We start from the raw sequence: 16,962 nt of genomic DNA on the forward strand, positions 1-16,962 counted from the left end.
TCAATAGTAGTGGACTAGGAATACAGTTATGTGATCCTGGCAAGCTACTTAATCTCTCTGGGGCTCAGTTGTTATCTTTAAAATGAGAAGGTTAACTGAATGGCCTTTCAAGTCTCTTTTAGCTATAAATTTCAATCTATAATTGCCATTTACAGCCATCACAGAGGTAAATCAGATTTTAGTATACAATCGCACCTAGAAATAAAAATGCCTTTCTTTTTTCAAATAAAGCTTCTCTTTAACTAAAATGGAAGTGCTAGTTATTCAAAGATGTACTAGAACTGAGGAAAATCAGGCAAAGCAAAGGGGATCGAGAGGTAAGTCACCTTAACAGAACATTTGCAGATGTGGTTAATCAACAGAATCCCTCTCATGTAACAAAAACATTTTTATGACATCCCTGGACTTCAAAAGCCTCTAGGAAAGGTCTGCAGAGAGGTAGCAATTTCTGTTTCAAAAGAAGTCAGGACGCTTTGGGATCTCAACCTCTCCTACACCACTGCATGGCCCTTTTATTATAAATTGAGCAAGCAGATTACATGGGTAATATCCCTACACAAGTTGAAAAAAAATGGTAAAACAAACAATAACAAAACTACCTATTGTTCTGTGTGTTTTATTTGATTTTGTTTTGGAAAAGGAGGAAACTGCATTCATATTCTTAGAGTCAAGTGCTAGGGTTCCTCTTCTCCTTTGCTGGTTCTTCCCCTTCTACTCACTTTGAACTTTGAGGTACCCCAGGGCTCTGTCTTTGGGCCTCTTCTCAGTCTACATTCATTCTCTTGGTGATTGCACCCAATCCCATGGTTTTAAATACAATCTATATGTTTACTGACATTCAAGTTTATATATCCAGCCTGGACCTCTCACCAGAACTCCAGATTCCTACATCCAAGTGTCCTCTTGACATTTCCACGTGGAAATACGTCAATCAGACCTACTACATTTAATGCTTCTAAAATTAATTCCTGCTCTTCCACCACTAAATCTATTCTTCCCATAGTATTTTCCATCTCAGTTAATGAAAACTACACCCTTGCAGTTGCCTTCGCTAAAAGCCGTGGTGTCAACTGTTACCCTCTCTGTTTTCTCACCCTATATCCAAGCCAACAGCAAATCTCGTTGGTTCTAACTTCGAAATATATCTTGAATATGACAACTTCTCATCACCTTTACTGCCTGCTAGCACCATGGTCCAAACCACTATCAGTTTTTCCCTGGATTACTATAATAGCCTCTTAACTGATATCCCTGCTTGCACCAATGTCCTCAGAGCATATTCTTCAAAATAGGAGGCAGAGTGACCCTTTAAAACGTAAGTATAATTATGTCACTCTCTGCTCAAAACTCTGTAATGGCTACCCACATACTCAGATCAAAAGCCAAAGTTCTTTTTTTTTTTTTTTTTTTTTGTTTTAAAAGATGACCGGTAAGGGGATCTCAACCCTTGGCTTGGTGTTGTCAGCACCACGCTCAGCCAGTGAGCAAACCGGCCATCCCTATATAGGATCCGAACCCGTGGCCTTGGTGTTATCAGCACCGCACTCTACCGAGTGAGCCACGGGCCGGCCCAAAAGCCAAAGTTCTTACAGTGACTGATAACACACACTGACTAGTTATGCTATCTGGCCCTCCTGCTCATTCTGCTCTAGCCACATTTTTTTTTTTTTTTTTACCTGTCCACAAGCATGTAGGGCACACCCTGCCCCAGGGTCTTTGCAATTGCTGTTCCTCTGCCTGTAACACTCTAACCGCATATATCCACATGGCTTCCTACCTTCTTTTAAGTCTAGACTCAAATGATGTTTTCTCAGTGAGGCCTATCCTGAATACCCTACTTATAACATCCACATTGGCTCTTCTGATTCCTTCTTCCCTTATATGATTTCTCCATAGCATTTATCACCTTTAACATATTATTTACTTTACACATTTATCTTATTTATTGTCTGTCTCTCTCACTAGAATGTAAACTCCACAAGAGTAGGGCTTTTTATTCACTGTTGTATCCCCAGAATCTAGAAAAGTGCATGACCATTGTAGGCACTTAAAAGCACTTGTTGAGTGAATAAATGGGAAGATTCTTATAAAAGGGAAGGCAGGACAAAATGGAAAACGCATTTAGTGGCTTTTGGTATTAGAGACATTTCTAGGGCATTTATTTTCTGTTAAAGTTCAAAACCAAGCTTTGCCAGCAACTTTCAATTGTGTTCTCTCTTTTATTTAGTTTGAAAACCTTACATTTAATTGCTTATCCCTTTTAGAACACTTTACCAACAGATCTTTCTACTAGCATACCACCAGTTATCTAAGGCAGGTACCTTTATTTAATTAATTAATTTATTTTTTAAAAAAGATGATCGGTAAGGGGATTTCAACCCTTGGCCTGGTGTTGTCAGCACCACGGTCAGCCAGTGAGCCAACTGGCCGTCCCTACATAGGATCCAAACCCGTGGCCTTGGTGTTATCAGCACCGCACTCTTCCGAGTGAGCCACGGGCCGGCCCCAGGCAGGTACCTTTGTATCCATGAATTAATAATTCCTGATTGATATCTCCTTTACCAATGAATTCTGAGAGATGATTGGTAATCCAGATCTACTGGTTCCATTCCGGACTGGGACAACTACTTTGCTAACTTCTGAAGGTAGGTTTCAATGTTCGGATTAAGTGCCACCTGATTTGCCCCAAAGCAACTGGGATTCTAAGGGGAAAAAATAGAAGCATGGAAATTCTTACTTCCTGACAGACAAAACTACCCACCTATGTCAAGGATAGCAGAAGAATGCTGACGCTCTACCCACTGAATCTTGATACTCTGAGTAGGCTTTTAAGTTGTCCTTCAAGAAGACGTTCCTTCACTCAAGTAGGTGAGATGCTACTAGCAAGTCAATTCGAACATGTAACCTGCTGAGTAAAAAAACCAAATGGATGAATAGGGAATGGAAAAGGATATAAGCCTTAATTTCAGGTCCGCTTCACTACAGTCAAATAAAAAGGCTCCCCAATGCAGGATACAGGGTGCTCATCTAGCAGAGATTTCATGTCCCCAAATAATTCTTAACCTCTTTGGGGCTCAGCTTTATTAACTGTAAAATGAGGTTCTAACCCAAGTTATCTCTAAATTGGGAGGCAAGTCCATTTACTGCATTGAACTGGGTTCTACAATTCCTTTAAAACACAAGCAATTTGTCTACTGCTCAGCTTCTTTAGGGCATTGTTCACCAACATCTTATCTGTTGACCACTTGTGCCCTCTAGTGATAAATTCACTTATACAACAGGATTGGCTTGGGAAACAATCCGCTATAGAGGAGTAAATGGAGGAAACAAGAATGCAGTACATAAAACTCAATGTTAAGCAAAAAGAAGGCAGGCCAAAGATGCGGGCAAATAAAGATGGAAACAGCCCAAATGGCCATCACCTTCTGTGGTGTGTCTGTCGTGTTCCTTCCACAGCAAACATTCTATGCAGTTACTACTACAGTAAAGAAAACATTAAACACACTCCTGAATATAAAAGCATTTTCATGTATGATTGGAATATGCTTCTTCCTCAAATTGAGATTCAGATTCAGTTTCTCTTCCACTTAGCAAGTCAAAAGATACATTAAGATTTCTGGAGACTATCTGTCACATATCTAATGTGTATAATGAAACAGAATTGTCTTAAACATATCTGTCAAGGAAGTGATAATATGTCAAATTATATATTTATTGTCAGTTTCACTGGTTCATGGATATATCAGTGGGGATGGGTCTTTACTAAAACCAGGCACTATGTTGGGCATAAGCAAGGTCTCCAGACTACTAAGCATGTTCCTCCTTCCTCAGTGTCACCAACGTAGCAATGCATGACTAGTCTCTTTGTCACATATTCTATTGATAGCAAACATCAGGGCCATTCCTGGCCATAAATCTTATCTTTGCATAAAATGGTGGTTACATTTTTCTAGGTATATAAAAGAGGAAATGAATTTCAATGACATCAGCAGAGATTTAGGTTAAACAATAAAGGTCTTCTTATCCATGCTGTTGTTACTGATATATGGGTGAGAGATTAAAGAATCTTCTTTTGAAGTATATAAGAAGAGGGGGGAAAAGACCCATACATATTTGGAATTATTTTAGCTCTAACCCTGACTGGAGGCATAAGGTATAAAAACCACTTGAGTTTCCTTTCTACCTTTAAAATGAAATATTATTACTGGATGATTCCTTACATATGAAGTTTAAGAACAGGCAATACTAATCTATGGTGATAGAAATCAGAAGAGTGGTGGCCTCTTGGGACAGGAAACTGACTGGAAAGGGGCTTGAGGGAACTTTTTAAGGAGATGGAAAAGTTCTATATCTTGATTTGGGAAGTTGTTATCCTCGTGTAAACAGGTGTCAAAACTCATCACATATATTTAAAATCTGTGCATTTTGACTATTCGGCTATTATCAAATATATAGCTTGTAAAAAAATACCTAGTGAAAATAAAGATTAAAGGTAAAAGTCAAAAATAAATAAATAAAATCTGTGCATTTTATTGACTGTAAACTATATCTCAGGGAAAAAAATAGATGTCAGAATCTTGGGAAGAATTAACTTTAAAAATAATAGATACCACCAGTCTTAAGGAGCAGGCTAGGGGACAGAAGGAAGCTGTCATGACCTCAATAGCAGATACAACTTTACTGAACCAAAAACCAAGAAAAGAAAGAACTTCCTTGGCTTCTCAGCAGTATCCATGCTTTGCTGACTGTGCCATTTCAACAGAATGCCCCTCTTTTGGCTCAATTGTTGCTGCGGAGCTAAGACAACTCTACTGCCTGATGGATGGACATGGAGGTTGTGGCGAGAGAGTGGCAATAAGATACTACTACTGTCATGAACTAGAATTGCAGCAGTTTACACTGGGCCATGACCAGATATGTCGCTCTGTGGGCCCATGTGGATAAAGGTGTCATTCCTGCTAGCATTAGAAGAGGCGACCCAGGGGAGAAAAACGGATAAGAGTTTCATTGAAATAAACTGGAGCAACAAAGCAATCAAACATAAGATTTACAAAAAGAATGCCTCACCCTATGCTGACTCATCATTAGCCTTCCCTTCTGCACTGCTGGTGGGGCTGAAGATTGGCACTTGGAATATGTTTGTACCAACCCTAGCCTACCTGCATACATTCAAAGTTACCAGTCTAGAGATAACAGGCTGCTTATTCTCTTAGATTCACATTGGAGCCTGCTTGACACACGGTAAACACTAGTAGATGCCTCAAGCAATTGGATGAGTGGAATATTTTTCAGCCTGACAAATGACTTTACTTTCATGCCAAACCTCAACAGTCTCCGCTTTTCCTCACCAACCAGAAAGTCTTTTCTACAATTTTAAGTTAATGGTCCTAAAATAAAATTCTCTGGGAAGCACTGTATCATGATCATCTTAATTTTCCTTACTTGGTGTCTTAGGCTAGGGTTTTCCAGCATCAAGAAGTTTAGAAGATGAGAGACAAAGATTTTCACTGACAAAAGACTTTCTATGACAACAAAACCTTCTTGTTGTAATTTCCTGGATTTAAATGGCTTGTGTAACCTTCTAGGGATTATGCTCCATTTCAATACTCCATAATCTATCACTCAGATTCTCGGTTTAGGTATCTTATCATTCCCCAAAGGAACTTTCCTACACGTACTCTTCCTGTCTCCAAAAGGCCTTCCAAGCTCCCTGAAAAATCTAAAAGTTGCTGTCATTTACACACATGCACAGACACACTCCTGCCCCAAGGGAACTTCTACGTGCTATTTCCATACAAAAAAGCTCATCTCATCATTTCACCTCAGCTTCAACCAAGGGCAGGTAATTCTCACCTATGTCACCATTAGTCATTATGAACATTGCTTTTTGGAAGACTATTATTTCCTATTTTTGATCTTAACTAAAATATAGGCGGGTCAATAACAATATACTCTTTATATCTCTTCTGCTAAAAATGAGTTAGTTGTTGGTTTTCAGTATGAGTTACTAAATATATATTGAGAACGTATTTCCAATAAACCATAGGGTACACAAAGGCCATCTTCTTACATAATTTCCAATAGAAAAGCACAATGTATTTCGACTAATTTAGTCAAAACCAAATTCCTTCCTTCCTGCAAAATACTACTGAAAAGAAAACCAGCAGTTTTCTATCATGTTTCAGTGGCTTATAAGAGCATGGAATATCTACTGGAAAGCTGGGCCCAGGCCTTTCACTACAGAGAAGAATTGGATGCCAGGCCTTAAGGAGTTAGAGTTGTATAAGAGGCCAGGTGTTTAACTTTATTTCAAAGTTAAACATAAATGACTTTCAGACAGTCTGATGTTTTAAATTCTCCACATTTATGTTCCTCTCTATTAGCATAGGTCCATAAGGGAACTGGTATCACTCTTCACTTTTCTTCCAAAGATTTCAAAGTATTTTATACAATCCAATAACATACTCACGAGAAAAGATAGATCCTATAATGGTGTTAGATACTGGCAGCAGGGATAGAGAAATGTTGGAAATTTGTTCAAGAGCATGGGCATTGTTATACCACATGAGAAAATACTACCAGAAACTAACACCTGCCACATTTCTTGGAGGAATGTCTATTTCCAAACTTCCCTTCAATGCAAATCTGCATAAACCCTGTTCTTTCTTCTACTAAAACTGTATGCACAAAAGCAAGACTGAGCTATAAAAGGACATGCCTGACTGGCTTGTCACTTACCCATGCTTTTTTGACCTCTTCGGAGACATCAGTTTCATCCTCCTGAAAAGGAAAGAGGAAGAAAAACAAGAGGATCATTGTCACAGACATCCTTGAAAGCAACAAGGTCAGTTCCCATCAATTATGTATGTTGGCATTTCAAACATGGGCAATGAGAATTGATGACCAAGTGACACTCTGTTACTGCTACTTTTAACAGCCATCACAGGCAAGCAACTTAGAACCATCATCTACAGCCAAAAATGTCAAATCAACCTCAGTTGGAAAAGGAATATTTTCAAGAAAGACAATTTCATCTCTGTCAATATTTATCTATTTGGCCCTATAACAATAAAATGCTTTTATATAAAGAATAGTTTCTTTTTTAAAAAAAAATAAATAAAGATGACCAGTAAGGGGATCTTAACCCTTGACTTGGTGTTGTCAGCACCAGGCTCTCCCAAGTGAGCCAACTGGCCATCCCTATATAGGGATCCAAACCTGCAGCCTTGGTGTTATCAGCACCGCACTCTCCCAAGTGAGCCACATGCCAGCCCCCTAAAGAATAGTTTCCAATTGATGACTATTACTGTCTCATTACTTGTCTCACTGAATAGGTTTATCTAGTTTTCAAATGAGTCACTGGTAACCAGATATTTCTTATTTAAGTTATTGGCACTTGATTTTTAAAATGCAAAATAACAAGATTGAGTGAGAAGGGTATAGAACAAGATATGGAGATGGGTGAATTTGTGGTATGTTTTGCTGTGCTGCTGCTTTATTCTAAAGCCAAAGTAAATCTGTTTTATATTATTCCTTTTTTCCTCCAAAAGAGTTAAACTGAGTCAAACAAACTTGTGTTATTTACAGATTTTAAGTTCCTTGGAATTTTTGCAGCTCTCCTAAAATATTTAATTAGAATTTCTGCTTATACATGGTATTAAGATATGGTTTTCCAAAATAAAAGATATGGTTGATTAACTACACGACTTTCAGAGAATATGAGGGAGGATTGCTAAAATTCGACAAGCTTTTAACCTGTTATATTTGTTTATACGTAAATTTTCAGTTTTTTTATTCTTCATTAATTATTCATGAGCTTCTACCACGTGCTTAGCACTGTTCTACATACTGGGCATCCAGCAGGAACATGCCAAATGAGTACTGCACTAGCCAGGTCTTTCTTCTTCTGTTTTCCTCAGTAATACTTCTTGAAAATCTGCAGGATTCATGGCTCTGTGTGGGATTCCTGCTTTCGAACTCAACAGAAAGGATGGCAGCCAAGGGTAATGTGATATATATAGCCCCAGCACAGACCAATCCACTTACATCCTTTGTCCAGAAATTGATGCCTGTGCCTCTTCGCCGTTCCCTGAGTCGCCTCCTTTCTCGAATGGACAGCCTATTAGAGGACTGATCATCCAACTCTGCTTCTTCCCTCTCTGGACAAAGACAAAACAAAATGTGAGTCTTAAGAATCTGGGGCATGTGCACTGGGGAGGAGCCTGCATCTTCTGAAGCTCTACATACCATTGTTGTCCATTTCCTTTGCAGTTGCAGTGTTTGTGGTAGTTTCTGAACTCTCAGAATCAGGGACTGAAGATCTACCTGTCCGCAGCAGATACGAACTGGTGTAGAGGGAGGATCTTGATGCAGAAGGAGACACTGGTGTTGTGGGTTTGTCTGGCTGAGTTGGACACCTCAGGCGACGATAGACAGACTGGAAACAATTCACAGGATGAGATATTAGAGATCAAGTCCAACCAAAGGATAAGGATAGCAGGTTTATTCGAAATAGTTTTTTCCAACCACATTGACATATCATCTCACCCCAATGAGACTGGCTATCATCAAAAAGAGAATAACAAATGCTGGCAAGGATGTGGAGAAAGGGGAACTCGCCCACACTGTTGGTGGGGATGTAAATTAGTACAGCCATTATGGAAAACGGCATGGAGGTTCCTCAAACAACTACAGATAGAACTGCCATATGATCCCAGAATTCCACTGCTGGATATATACCCAAAGGAATGGAAATCACCATGTCAAAGGGATACCTACATCCTCATATTTATCATAGTTCTATTTACAATAGCCAAGAGTTGGAACCAACCTAAATGTCCATCGTTGGATGACTGGAAAGAAAAATGTAGTATATGTATACAATAGAACACTTCTGTGCCATGACAAATAATGAAATACTGCCATTTGCAGTAACACAGATGAACTTAAAGAAAACCATGTTAAGTGAAATAAGCCTGGCACAGAAAGAAATACTGCACGTCCTCACTCATAAGTGGGAGCTAAAAATAAATAAATAAAATAAATAAATAAATAAATAAAAATTTTAAAAGAAAGAAAGATACAACAATCACAATAATATGTTGAACTTCCAAAAGGAGAGAACAGAACTGAGGTTACCAGAGGTGGAAAAGGAGTGGGGGGTAACAGAGGAATTTGTAAAGGAACATGAAAACGATTACATTGTACAATGTTGAATATATTATTTATCCTGATTTGAGCATCACATATTGCACACAGGTATTGATATTCAACTCTGTATCCCAAAGGTATGCACAAACAACTGTTACAATAAAAAAAAAAATACAAAAAAAAGTTGGGTTTTTCTATATTAAGAGGCTTTATTAGTAGTTGATGCTCAAGCTTCAGGTCAAGATGGCAGAATAGATGGTCCCCAGCTTCACTCTCTCCCACAAATCAACCAATTTACAACTATAAAAAAGCAACAATAGCCAATCTGAGGCCACTAGAGCTCAGGGGAAGAGGAGGAGAGACCTACAGAGTTCATGAAGGTGGGAGAAGCCATGACGAGAGAAAGAAAAAACTGCTCAGAGTATTTTGGGCTGCGGCTGCTTTAAGGCTGGAGCTGCTGAGCGCATGGAGCAGGAGCCAGCAGAACCTGCAGCTGTGCCCTTCAGATGGAGTTGCTTGGAGGAGGTAGGGGAGAAAGGGGCCTTGGTGGCCTCCAGGACAGCAAGACCACTAATAGGGTTCCCGTGGACCCACACAGGAGTGAGGAGCCACAACTGAAAAAAAAGGAACCATTCAGAGGCCAGTGAGTCATTACAAGGGACCAGTACATGGCCCGTCCCATGGGAAGTGTTTGGAGCATGGGCGGTGAGGGAGACAGGCCTGCTGGGAGAACACTGGGACACGGCAAGGACAGCTTATCCATCCCCCAATCAGTGCAGGACCAATCAGAAGAGACTGGTTAGGAATATAGAATTGCATGGGGTGCAGTCTGATGAAAAGACTCAGGCCCAGATCAGAGTTTCTACACAACTCAGGTGCATCGGGTCTCTGGAGAGCCAGAAGTACCTATAATGTCAACCATTAAACCTTGAGCTGCACAAAAAGCCAACCCTAGGAAAACAGCAGCAAAGCAGCAATTTAGCTCAACTACACAACTCAAGTACTGGTTCCCACAGGAAATTCCCCCATTTTAGAAGTAAGCAAAGGACAAAAAGTTAATTCCAGCCCAGGCACACCACTAGCACCTCAGGGCCCGCCCAGGGACCTGAGGCATGGAGCTGGAGACTGGACCCCCCTCCCACAACAAGGCACACCACCAGTGCCTTGGGGCCTGACTGGGGTCCTGAGGCATCAAGCCAGGGACCGGACCCCTTCCAGAACCAGGCACACTGCCAGTGCCAAGAAGCATGCCAAAAACAACACCTCCATAGGGGTGGCCCACTACAGCTCCCACAGATGCTGCGGACGTGGTTAAGACCTCACAATCACCATGCAAAGGTCCACCAGCCACTGGAGTACATTGACACAAGGAGAGTCACCAGCAGAGACCAAAGAAAAGAGGAGGATGTCTCTCTCCACAAAGCCCATTCCAGAGTGACAGAAGAAGCTATGCTCTACAATAATATTGGGGACCTGAACACACCTCTCAGCACCGGACAGATCATCTAGGCAACAAATCAACAGAGTAACCATTATTCTTTCAGATGGAGAGAAGAAATCTAGGGTTATCAGAGAGGGGAGGGAGAGGGGGATAGGGAGAGATTGGACAAGGGGCATAAAGAATAAGTACAATTTGTAACAATATATATATATACTAGCAATATTGATTTGATCAACATATGTCAAAACATTGAACCCCCAAAATATGTATAATCAATTATGATTCAGTAAAAATTTTTTAAAAAGAAAAGTAGTTAATGCTCAATAAATAGCTAATGAGATGAACTAAAGTTAGTTAATTACTCGGAAAAAAATAGCATCTAGACTCCTACTCTGAGAACACCATCACAGTGATAGCAGTCCAGGCAAATTATTCCTAAATTTACCAAAGGGAACCAGATAGCATTAACCACGTTAATAAAAATTCCTTTTAAGGGCTGGCCCGTGGCTCACTCGGGAGAGCGCAGTGCTGATAACAGCAAGGCCATGGGTTCGAATTCTATATAGCAATGGCCGGTTTGCTCAGTGGGTGAGTGTGGTCCTGACAACACAAAGCCAAGGATTAAGATCCCCTACTAATCATCTTTTTAAAAAATAAATAAATAAATAAAAAATAAAAATAAAAATTCCTTTTATCTTGCAATGAAAATGGAAGAATGATGGCCTTTTTAAGATGGAGTGCTGAAAGGTAAGGTTTATTATGTAGAAAAATAAAAAAGCTCCGGAATATGAAGAAGCAGAATGTAGGAACTGTCTGATAACAGAGAACAAAGGCAAACATTGTACCAATTTCTGAATACTCTACCAATTTACCATAACAGGCTTATTAAAAATTTTTAAAAATTCTCATCACCCTCCCTTTTTTTTTCCTGAGAGGACAGACAGAGCCTGACAATAAGCCTTAACTTGGTTTATTGAAGATATTGAGATAGCTAAATTCGTACTACACATTAGGTTTACAAAGTAGAAATTATACACCTTTTTGTTCATAAATTATAAAGACAGAAGCAATATAGCAAGTAAAATACAGTAAGCTTTGGAGTCAGACAAAACTTGGTTCAAATTCTAGCTTCAGCACTTACTAGCTGTGTGACCTTGAATAAGTTACTCTCCTCTGAGCCTTAACTTCCTCATCTGTAAAACAGGGATAGCATCTTTCTTAGGGAGGATTGTGAGGATTAAATGAGATAATGTGTGTTAGGTGCATAAAACAATATCTGGTAATAAGTACTCAATAAATAGAGGCTCATAGGACAAACGGAATATACAAACAACAGAAGCTTGATTTATGGAACCTAGCCATTCAGAGTTAGAGCAAGAAGGGGATTCCTTTCTCCTATAACTACTGTGACCATAAAATTTATCAGTCCTAACTGGGATATTTTGAAGAACGAAAAGGAATAGTAATGATAATTACACAGAGACAACAGCTATAACTTAGGTAAACAAGGAGTTATGTACATCCTAAATGTAACCTTATACCTTTGACTACAAACTCCACTAGAGAAATGGAACATAAATCAAAATGTCCATTCCAATAGTGACACGCAGGAGTACTTTATAAGCTCTTAGATTTGCAGGAGTTTGGAGAACAATACACTAAAGGTTAAGACAGCAAGCTGCGGAGTCAGACTGTCTATGTTTAAATCCTTGCTTAACCACTTCTTAGCTGTGTGAAATGTTGGGCAACTTTCTTAATCTCTCTGTGACTCAATTTCCTCATATGTAAAATAGGAATAGTAATAGCTACCTCAGAGGGTTGTTTTAAGGATTAAATTAATAAATGCATATGAAATACTTAAAATAGTGCCTGGCATAAAGTAAACACTCAATAAATGCTTATATTTTATTTGCATTTTATTATACTATGACCTCTCTGTTTAAAATAAAAAGACATTTATTCAAAAGCATTAGTTAACTCCCAGAGGGAAAAAAAGGTCACTTAAGGACTGACATCTTCTGAATTCTTTCAGTCACAAAGGTTTCCCAACTAAAGACAGCCATAAACAGTATTTTCTAACTGTTATCCACTGCAAGGTAGAACACAGCACATGAATTATCAGAGAGGAAGAGATTCCCCACACTGATTACTCCACTTTTAGCACAGCACACATGCCAGCATAATTGAGCTCACCTCTTCATCCAGACTCCTGCCCCAGGACTGTTGGCTCTCTTCAGCTTCCTTTGCTGGGACTGTTGAGGGCTCATGCTTCTTAGTGCTCCCCTCAAGCCCTTCAGTGTCTACAGGCTTTTCGCTAGGCTGCTCCTGTGCTTGCCTCTCTGCCCTTGACCGGCTGAAAGTCCTTTCTGCTTCTTGAAGGTCCGTTAGGGTAACACCCTGGGAAAATATCGTATGATCAGGGCAGTTTCACACTAACCATGGAATAACTCTTGATGAGTGAGCAGGAAAACTCCCCAAAAGATCTAATAGTTATCAAATCTCAAATGCAGTGCCTAAAATGCATAAAATGAGGTCATTTCAAGTGATACATGATTAAAATAAGCATCTCAGTGTGCAAAGAACTCATGCCTGAGTGTAGGTACATTTTGAACGTAATACTTTACCTTTTCCAATTTGATCTCCAGAAAATAGGTCAACATTGATGTCTGCCTGTTATAGATGTCCTTCTATATTGGTATGGACCAAGTAGTTCTCAACATCTTTATTTGAAAGTTCCCTACCCTCCCGAGATCAAATGGTTAGCAACAGAGATTCTCTGAACAGCAGATACTAAAAAAAACTTCATTGTATTCATGGAAAGGAAAACCAGGCCCCAAAAGGTAAAATTTCAGAGCCAGACTAGAAAAACAACATCAACAACAAACCCATTACTAGCTTTTGTCTAACATCATCTCCCAAGTTAACACTATGAATCATACAGAGATGCTCCAACAACTAATGTTCCCCCCAAGGTCACAGGAGCAACAGGACAGAAGAAAAGCAAATGATGAGAGACACCTGATGGAGAAAGGAGAAAAGGAGTTAGGAAGAGAGTGAGCTGATTCTAACCCAAGTAGTTAGGTGCTCTAGATCTCAGAAGACGGAAGTTCGAAAGCTGAAAGGTAGTTGATCGGGTACCAAATCCACAACTTACTTTTTTTAAAAAAACATTACTCATCATTTATTTACTCATTCTCTTAATAAAGAATTAAATGTCTTTAAGCTCTAGAACTACAAACAAATTAAATGATTTTATGTCAAGAACCTTTTAATCTAGTGGAAAAGACATAGGAAAACAGATGAGTATAATGAGAGAAATGTTAAGTATTAAGACAGAAACACAGGAATACATAACAGGTATACCTAAAATGGGTTTTGAAGAGTAAAAAAAAAGAGCCTGGGTAGGAGGGTGAGAGAAAAGGCATTATAGGTAGAGGAAGGCTGTGCAAAGATACAGAAACAAGAGAGGCCATGGACGTCATTCAGGAACTCGTAGGTAATCTAATAAAAGTGAAGCACATGACAGAAGAAAGGGAAGTTGGGAGAGTGGAGCGAGAATGAGGATGGCTGAATTTAGGAGAGCAGTCAGAGGCTAGGTCAAAAAAGATCTTGTATACCATGCTAAGGCACTTGGATTTTACCTTCTCAACAGAAGCTTCTTTTGTGAGTCAGGGGTGCCTTTGAGAATCTCATGAAGACTATTGAGAATCTAGTAATATCTTTTCAAAAGTTACGTACACATTTCCAGGAATTCAAAGATCCCTTCAAGTTCTGACACGGACCTGCATTCTCTCTCTACTGAATCTTTCCTTACAAGTTATTTACATGTCCAAGTCTCTCTTGCCTCCAATTCTATGTCCCCCTCCAGCTACATCCCTATCTTTTCCCATCCCTTCAAAAACAAACTGGAAATTATTCCAGAGCCGTTTATATTCTCCTACCATTTATTCCTCACTCATATATATTGACTATTTACTGTATGCTGGGGGAAAACATGAATGAGCAAAAATATAGTCAGACTTCCACTTTTCACCCATTAGGACAGCTATTACAAAAACAAACAAACAGAAAACAAGTACTGGCGAGGATATGTAGAAATTAGAACCCATGTGCACTGCTCATGGGAATGTAAAATGGTGCAGCTACTATGGAAAACAGTATGGCAGTTCCTCAAAAATTAAAAATAGAATTACCATATGACCCACCAAATTCCATTTCTGAAACAACTGAAAGCAGGGTCTCAAAGAGATATTTGTACAGCCATTCTCATAGAAGCATTGTTCACAATAGCCAAAAGATATATTCGCAGAGTTAAGCAACTATTACTATTACCTAATTTCAGAACATTTTCATTGCCCCAAAAAGAACCCCCCCACACACTGATTAGTAGTCACTTCCCATTCCTCCCTCCCCCTGGCCTCTGGCACTAATCTACTTTCTGTTTCTCTGGATTTTTCCAAGTGTCCATCAACAGATGAATGGCTAACAAAAATGCGGTATATACATACAGTGAAATATTGTCTTAAAAAGGAAGGGAATTCTGATACATGCTACAGTATGAATGAACCTTGATGACATTATGCTAAGTAAAATAAGCCAGAAACAAAAGAACAAATACTGTATGATTCCACTTATATGCAGTTCAAAGAGTAGCCAAATTCAAAGAGACAGAAAGTAGAATGGTGGTTGCCAGGAGGAAATGTGGAGTATTTGTTTAATGGGTACAAAGCTTCAGTTTGGGAAGATGAAGAAAGTTCTAGAGGGTGGCGATAGTTAAAAAGCAACATGAATGTCCTTGATGCCATTGAACTGTACATCTAAAAAATGATTAAAATGATAAATTTTATGTTATGTGTATTTTACTACAATAAGACAAAAGAAAAAAATTTGGTCATTCTTGGTCCTCATGGAGATTATATTCTAATAAGGGAAACAGACAACTAATCATCAAGCAAAATAAAGAATACTTGATGTATTTTGGGAGGGTCAGGAAAGACAACGAGGATCTCTTGGTTGTTATATATATTTCCTACTTGACCTTGGTTGCTGAACTTCCTCTTTTCACTGGAAACTGACTTTTCATTTACTTCCAGCCACTACTGTATCCTGGTTTTCTTTTCACCTCTCTGGCTTCTCCTTTTCACTCTGCTTCATGAGTTCATCTTTCTCTGCCTCCTTAAATAACTGATTCATAGCCTTCTCTCCATTCTCATTGCCATTACAACCTGAGTTCATGCCCTTGTCACTTCCAGCTTGGACCACTTATTAGCATCTTCCTAGCAAGTCTTCTTGCATCCCAGCTTGGGAAACACACTCCTCCCTACCACTCCCTCAATTCTCTCTGCATGGTGATTGTTGCAGAATATAATGTAGACTATATCACACTCTTCCTTAAACTAACTGCTTCAATGGCTCCTTCAGGGATTCTTTTTATTTTTTATTTTTTCCTGGTAACATCTTCATGGAAATATAGCTCATATATCATAAAATACACCCTTTTAAAGTGTACAGGGCCGGCCTGTGGCTCACTCGGGATAGTGCAGTGCTGATAACACCAAGGCCACGGGTTCAGATCCTATATAGGGATGGCCGGTTGGCTCACTAGCTGAGCGTGGTGTTGACAACACCAAGCCAAGGGTTGAGATCCCCTTACCGGTCATCTTTTAAAAAAAAAAAAAAAAAAGATAAAGTGTACAATTCTGTGGTTTTTAGTATATTCACAAAGTTATGGAACTATCACTATTATGTACTTTCAGAACATCTTCATCACCCAAAAAGAAACTCCACACCAATTAGTAGTCACTTCCTATTCCTCCCTCCCTTTAGCCTCTGGCACTAATCTACTTTCTGTCTCTCTGGATTTGCCTGTTTTGGACATTTCATATAAATGGAATCATATAATATATACAGTTTTTGTGTCTGGCTTCATTTAGCATAATGTTTTTCCAAGGTTCATCCACGTCGTAGCATGTATCAGTACTTCATTCCTTTTTATTGCCAAATAATATCCTACTGTATAGATACATCACATTTGTTTATCAGTTCATTAGTTAATGGACATTTGGGTTATTTCTACTTTTTTGCTATTGTGAATAATGCTGGTGTAAAATCTATATACAAGTTTTTATATGGACATGTTTTTATTTCTCTTGAGTATATGTCTAAGAGTAGAACTTCTTGGTCAAATGGTAACTCTATGTTTAACCTTTTGAGGAACTGCCAAGCTGTTTTCCCTTGGGGATTCCTAAAATGTAGTAGCGGTATAGGGATACTTAAAGTCCCTAAGTGCAGGTGGAATTAGTCTCGTGAAGGAAAGGAGATAAACATGCTCTAAGCCTAGAGAGATAGAGGTGAAAGTGGATAGATGTAGC

The 16,962-nt window shown here is 39.1% G+C and overlaps 1 protein-coding gene across 9 annotated transcripts in view; it reads right to left on the reverse strand.

The window, feature by feature from the left end:
- Nucleotides 1-16,962, reverse strand: part of PPP1R12B (protein phosphatase 1 regulatory subunit 12B) — a 219,989-nt gene that overhangs the window by 77,664 nt on the left and 125,363 nt on the right. For 7 of the 9 annotated variants that reach the window (XM_063113839.1, XM_063113841.1, XM_063113835.1 and 4 more), the window contains 4 exons: nt 12,785-12,988; nt 8,248-8,437; nt 8,047-8,159; nt 6,739-6,780 (listed from right to left, as the gene is read on the reverse strand). In XM_063113839.1, coding sequence (XP_062969909.1) covers nt 6,739-6,780; nt 8,047-8,159; nt 8,248-8,437; nt 12,785-12,988 — 549 coding nt within the window. Of the gene's footprint in view, nt 1-2,872; nt 2,909-6,738; nt 6,781-8,046; nt 8,160-8,247; nt 8,438-12,784; nt 12,989-16,962 lie in introns of those variants that run through there. The other 2 variants (XM_063113844.1, XM_063113843.1) reach the window with 2 other exon arrangements.

Source organism: Cynocephalus volans, chromosome 11 (assembly GCF_027409185.1).
Source record: "Cynocephalus volans isolate mCynVol1 chromosome 11, mCynVol1.pri, whole genome shotgun sequence".
NCBI classification, from domain to species: domain Eukaryota; kingdom Metazoa; phylum Chordata; class Mammalia; order Dermoptera; family Cynocephalidae; genus Cynocephalus; species Cynocephalus volans.